Below are 6,478 nucleotides of genomic sequence, written 5' to 3'. Positions count from 1 at the left end.
AACACCACTGGAATTCTTTCTTAGTTGAAAGACTAAGCAGCTGCCTTGATCCTAACTCTCTCCGTGAATGGGAGACACAATCTGCGGGTGTTGCTAATGTCACTTACAAGCAAATCCTCGAGTTCATCCAAAAAAGATCTCGCATTTTACAAACATTGATGCTCTCCCAACCTTGCAACAATTTGTTAATAGAAAGCAAGCCGCGGTCACGGGTACCGCTGGCGTATGTAGGCACATCGAACACTACCACATGTAGTTACTGTAAACAATCACATTTTTTGTTCCAGTGTGAGAAATTCCACAATCCACACCACACGAGCGATTCGATTTAGTAAAAAGACACAATCTTTGCATAAGTTGTCTCAAGGGAAATCATTTGGCGAGAGATTGTACCAGTGGAGTATGCAAAACATGCGGCAAAAAGCATCACTCTCTCTTGCATTTACCACCATTACCGACGTCCATCGCTCCAGCTAATGGCGGTCAACTGGTTCAACAAAGCTCTTTCGCCCACTCGAACTTGTCGGAAGAATGTCAATTATCGCAATTCGATTCGGTCGAACGCTCTCGGTCGGTTGAGCTTCCGGATGCCTCACCACTGAACACGTCGGTTCTCGCATCGTCATCGTCGGTCGAAATTACCTCTCCATCGTCGCCGGTAGCATCGTTCGATTTTACTTCACCTCCCACTGCCTGTCAAAGTACGAAGATAGTTCCAGACAATCAAGCCACCGTTCTTCTGTCTACCGCTGTTATAAAGGTCCGAGATTCAGACAACAAATTTCAGTTTGCTAAGGGCTGTTGGATAGTGGCTCTCAGCCAAGCTTTATATCAGAAGCCCTATGCCAAAGACTCAATCTGTGTCGAACTCAGCTTAACTCTCCAGTTAGTGGAATTGGACAGGCAACAGTTAATGTACGTTACAGAGTAATGCTGTCAATCGCTTCGCGCTTTGGAGGATTCGAGTCTAGCCTCGAATGTTTGGTCTTGCCCAAACTCACTGTCGCTTTACCAAATCAACACATTGATGTGACCCGTTGGCGGATCCCACGTCACCTTCCGTTAGCTGATCCTCAGTTTAACGTCAGCCAAGGGGTTGATGTAATAATCGGTGCCGAGTTATTCTACTCACTGCTGCAGCAGGATCAGATTCGCTTAGATGCTGGATATCCCCTACTTCAGAAAACAGTGCTTGGGTCCATCGTTTGCGGCAAGGTAAAAGAGCAATTCACAGACACTTCAGTACAGTCGAGCTTTTTCTGTTCAGACGAGGCTCTCGACGCTCAACTAGAACGTTTTTGGGAAATGGAGGACCTAGATAACTACAAGGCATATACTGCGGACGAGCAGTTCTGCGAAGATCATTTTTGTCAAACCGTGTCGAGGGCAATGATGGTCGCTTTGTAGTCCGCCTTCCGTTGAGGGAAGATCTGGTGCCAATGCTTGCCGATTCATACACTCCCGCTCTTCGTCGTTTTCTCGCTATGGAAAAGAGGTTGGCTGCCAACGAAAACATCCGCCAAGAATACTTGCTGTTCATGCAGGAGTATGAAAAACTTGGGCATATGGATGTGATTTCGCGCGCGGTTAACGGTCCACAGTTTTTCCTCCCACATCATGCTGTTCACCGTCCAGAAAGTACAACCACGAAGACTCGGGTTGTATTTGATGGGTCATGCCGGGGAACAAACAACCTCTCGATCAACGAAGCTCTGGTCGCTGGTCCAACAATTCAACCTGTTTTGTACTCGACGGTTATCAATTTCCGAAAGCCACGCTTTGTTGTGACTGCTGACGTCGAAAAAATGTTCCGACAAATCTGGGTTCATTCAGACGATTGTCGGTTCCAGCAAATTTTATGGAGGTATAATCCAGTAGAGCCAATCCAAGTCTACCAACTAAAAACCGTGACATACGGCCTCACCAGCTCACCGTTTCACGCTACGCGAGTTCTCAGCCTATTAGCATTTGAGGATGGAGAACGTTATCCTTTTGCCGTGCCTGTCATTCGACAAGGGACATACTTCGATGATGTTCTGACGGGTCACGATGATTTAAAGACCCTTCAACAAACTTGTGAGCAATTGATTGGACTACTTGCGAATGCCAAATTCGTGTTGCGAAAATGGGCCACCAATGACAGCACAGTATTGATTAAAGTTCCGACAGATTTATGGGACGCCTCAAATCAACTGGAAATCGATCGGACGGCATCCATTAAAACTCTTGGCCTCCTATGGTTACCTAAATCTGATAGGTTCATGTTTAAAATACTCACTCTACATAGCCAATGTGTCATCACAAAACGAGTAGTTGTTTCCGAGATGTCACGTTTATTTGACCCTATCGGGTTGCTTGGACCCGTCGTGATTAACGCCAAAATGTTTGTACAAACGCTTTGGGCGGAACACCTTCCATGGGATGCAGAGCTATCCGAAGAATTTAAACAATGGTGGTTGGCCTATCGTTCTGATATTCAACAATTGTCGATTCTACAAGTCCCAAGAAGAATTGTGGCAAATGTGTCCAACCGATACTGGATACACTGCTTCTGTGACGCTTCAACCAAAGGTTACGGATGTTGCATTTACATTGTGTCCCCAAACGAAGCCGGTGAGCTTCAAAGCCACCTTCTTACCTCGAAATCTCGCGTAGCCTCGTTACGTGGTCATTCAGTGCCACGATTAGAACTTAGTGCAGCTCGTCTTGGCAGTCAGCTTGTAGATAAGCCTAAACGAACGACACAGTTCACCGAATCTGCAACCATGTGGACTGACTCAACGATCGTGCTACACTGGATCAAATCGAAATCTAGTAAGTGGAAGGTTTTTGTTTCGAATCGTGTGGCTGAAATTCAATGATTGACCAAGGGCCTCGAGTGGAAACAAGTCCCAACCGACTTTAACCCTGCTGATAGAATTTCCCGAGGCACTCTGGCGAGCCACATCGTGAAGGATGATTTATGGTGGCATGGACCCAACTTTTTGCGTTCCACGATTGATAATTGGCCTGACCAGCCGATGTCACTTCCAGAAAACCTTCAAGCTTATGAAGAAGCCCAATGTGTGGTGTCACTACATGTAAGTCAGGATGAAAATAATCTTTTTCAGCGCTATTCAGAACTCGCCAAGTTGCTGAGATTCGTTGCTTATTGCTACAGATTCTACAAAAACTGTAGGGCTTCGAGGGAACTACGGTTGGTAGTGCCGTTAACTCCAGAAGAGTTTGATTATTCATTGAAAATTCTTATTCGCATCACTCAGCGTTCATCCTTTCCAGCGGAGATTAGAAGATTCACTAAAGATAAACCATCAACAAATATCGTGAATTCTGGCATGAAATCATCGCTTCTAAACCTAAATCTTTTTATGGACGAATTTGGACTATTAAGAATCGAGGGTCGTCTGCGTTACTCGAATGCTCCATTTGACACTCGCTTTCCTATCCTCTTACCAGCCAAACACAAACTCAGCCTGCTGATTGCACGAGTAATACACCTCAGAACATTACATGGTGGCCCAACATTGCTACTTGCTACAATGCGTCAACGATATTGGCCGTTAAGAGGACGTGATTTGGCACGCAAGGTAGTTCGTCAATGTATTACTTGCTTCCAGTGTCACCCAAAACCAGCTACACAGATAATGGGCCCACTACCAGCGGTACGCATTACACCGGCCCGACCTTTTACTTATACGGGAATGGACTACTGTGGACCGTTTTTTGTCCGTTCGTTATATGGGAGAGGAGCGTCGGTAAAAATGTACGTCGGGTTATTTGTATGTTTAGTGGTGAAGGCTGCGCATTTGGAAATCGTTGCCGAGCTTTCCTCAGCATCATGCATTAACGCCGTGAAACGCGTTGTCGCGCGTCGTGGCCGTATTACCGAAATACATTGTGACAACGCGACCGCACTCGTCGGGGCGGACCGCGAGCTGCAACAGTCGCGAAATGAGCTTATTAAACAATTGAAGGGAGACCAATGGCGACACCATTGCATTGACAATGGAATCAAATTCCGGTTTATCCCTGCTCGATCACCGCATTTTTACGGATTATGGGAGGCTGGAATTAAGTCCTTTAAACATCACTTTCGTCGTATTACGGGACAAAGGGCCTTCTCGGTGGACCAATTTCACACCGTCGTCACCCAAGTCGAAGCTGTGTTAAATTCTCGCCCGCTGTCACAGATGTCCGACTCACCCGACGACTTCAACGTCATAACGCCTGGGCATTTCCTAATCGGGGGATCTTTAGTTTCTATATCTGAACCAGATCTGAGCCACATTAACCCGGGTCATCTTGATCGCCTTCAACACATGAAAAAATCGCATCAGGATCTCTGGGCGCGTTGGTCGCTGGCTTAATTGATTATCTTACGTAAGAAAAACATTGTTAATGCAGCTGTTCAAATAACCATGTTCATGAAAGTGTGGACGGTAAAATTCATAAAAAGAAAATTACGGAAGGACGATTAACTCGAATTAAAACGAAGTACTGTGCTTGCTTCAGGATGATTTATATATCAGGATGATTTATATATAGTATTTATTATAAGATCTAACTAGGGGGAGGTGGGTATCAAAAAATCTTACGATGTCTTACAAGGGCGGGGGGGAGGTATGGTTGAAAAAGTGGAAAAATATGCTTACGTAATTATTGAACGGCCCCTTAGACGAGAGGTTATTAAATCTGGAGAGAAGATTTTGTGTGGAAGAGCCTGAGAATAAACCCATACTTAAAGTCCTTTTTGAGAACGAATGGTTTGATTCTACTAAGATTCGAACCTATCACCATTCGCTTGTCAAAGCGGACTCTGTATCCTTGCGGCTACGAAGCTCGACCAAGATAACTAAATTTCACAAATGATAATATTTTTAATTGTAGAATAGTTAATAAAAATTCATACTTTACTATAATTAATCACCTTTTTCTGGTATAGATTTATAAAGAAGATTTAAAATATAATGAGTTTTCATTTGTTATCAGAAGAATATCAATAGGGACTTTCTATATTGCATTTTTTCACTTTTCATTCGAGTTCGGTTTAAAGAAAGCCTTGCGTAGTGTATATCATTGACTGAAAGTAATAATTAAAAGTATCCTTGCCTTAACGGCTAGCGACAGCATCCGTAAAGTTTTTTATCTTAATTTTTTTCTGTCCGGTAGAAACGCGTGCATAGTCGCCATTCTTCCTTTTTTTACTCCACCTAGTATCAATTTACAGTTTCCATTAGAAAGTTTTTCATTGCAAGTTGAATGGTGGGCGGATTTTATTCGCGAATGTTTCCATCTTGCGATGCGAATATCGTTTTCCCCCTCGCTTGAACCGGGAGACTTACCTTGCCAGGTCGGATGTAGATACTGGCCGATAAAAAAACGCTGTATATGTATGCTTAAAATGAACATTTCGATGATTTCACGACGCTGTTTCTCCCCCAGCCTGTCAGCTTTCATAAGCTGAGACACGCGAGGGTAAAATCCAGGTAAAGCGTTAGGAATGTTGCTTTCCTGGATGCTGCTTCTTGCTGATCTCAATTAAGTCCCATGGGATACCGGTTCAAAATGAGCAGAATGGCTACTGCTTTATGATTCAATGCTTATTTTATGATAATAATAATATGGGTAATAAAAGTAAGAATGTTGTAAAAGCAAATGCTGCACAATTTAATACTGTCCCTTTTTCTCTTTGAAAAAATACGTTTTATTAAATTGTTTTATTATGGAAGTTTTGGGAAATTTCAGTTGATTTAAAACTACAACAAAATTATTTATCTTCATTTCCGTGGAAACCATTTGATCCGAGAATTTCAGAGCGACTCTTTGAAATTATTCGATGAGAGGCCATACATCTGGTCTCGCCATTTTGTATTCATTAGGAGGGTTTCAAACAAAGCAGCAGAAGCAAATGATGATGGACTTTAATTTTTCAGGAATGCCTGTAGAAAAGCGATATGAAGCGTCATTGGGTTTATTTTTTTCATTTCATCGTTAGAAGAAAAACGTTTTGATGTCGAACATTGTAGTAAGTATATGTTGCTATGCGCTGTTTTTATAAAATAACGATAAAAACTGAATTGGTATATGTATATAAAAAGGTTGATTTCTGAACATTGAATTATTTTTCATGACAAAATAATTCACATTCCAATAGAATCATTTACGGAAATCGATAGTTTTCTAGTTCATAAAGAATAGGGGTCACTACGAAGAAGCAGGTGGGCTATGCAATATTTATGCTTAATTCTTTGGATTCGAGTTTGCATAACAAAGGAGACGCAGCTTCTCGGGGTACTTCTCGAGGAATACTCGAAGTTGCTATCATCTCTTTGTTTGCTTTGTTTGTTTTATCATTTTATTCAAATTATATTTCTAGCGGCTTGACTAGCCAAAAGGACAATGCGGCTTCAACTCGTGAAGAGGACCTAAGTTAAATTGAAGAATACTTCTTAGAAATGGAAAGTTCATATTCGAGGGA

General features: G+C 42.6%; 2 protein-coding genes across 2 annotated transcripts; both read left to right on the top strand.

Annotated features, from left to right (window-relative positions):
• Nucleotides 1-1,484: 1,484 nt before the first annotated feature.
• Nucleotides 1,485-2,861, top strand: LOC129720258 (uncharacterized). Its single transcript, XM_055671711.1, has one exon. It carries the CDS (start codon nt 1,485-1,487, stop codon nt 2,859-2,861), a length of 1,377 nt encoding a protein of 458 aa, XP_055527686.1.
• A 94-nt stretch (nt 2,862-2,955) lies between these two features.
• LOC129720257 (uncharacterized) lies at nt 2,956-4,367 on the top strand. The gene is made up of 2 exons (XM_055671708.1): nt 2,956-3,080; nt 3,161-4,367. The coding sequence occupies exons 1-2, from the start codon at nt 2,956-2,958 to the stop codon at nt 4,365-4,367; spliced, it is 1,332 nt and encodes a 443-aa protein (XP_055527683.1).
• Nucleotides 4,368-6,478: the final 2,111 nt, after the last annotated feature.

The sequence above is a fragment of the Wyeomyia smithii genome, chromosome 2 (assembly GCF_029784165.1).
Source record: "Wyeomyia smithii strain HCP4-BCI-WySm-NY-G18 chromosome 2, ASM2978416v1, whole genome shotgun sequence".
Classification (NCBI taxonomy): domain Eukaryota; kingdom Metazoa; phylum Arthropoda; class Insecta; order Diptera; family Culicidae; genus Wyeomyia; species Wyeomyia smithii.
Note: the sequence above shows the minus strand (reverse complement) of the source record. Positions and strands in the feature narration are given on the sequence as shown.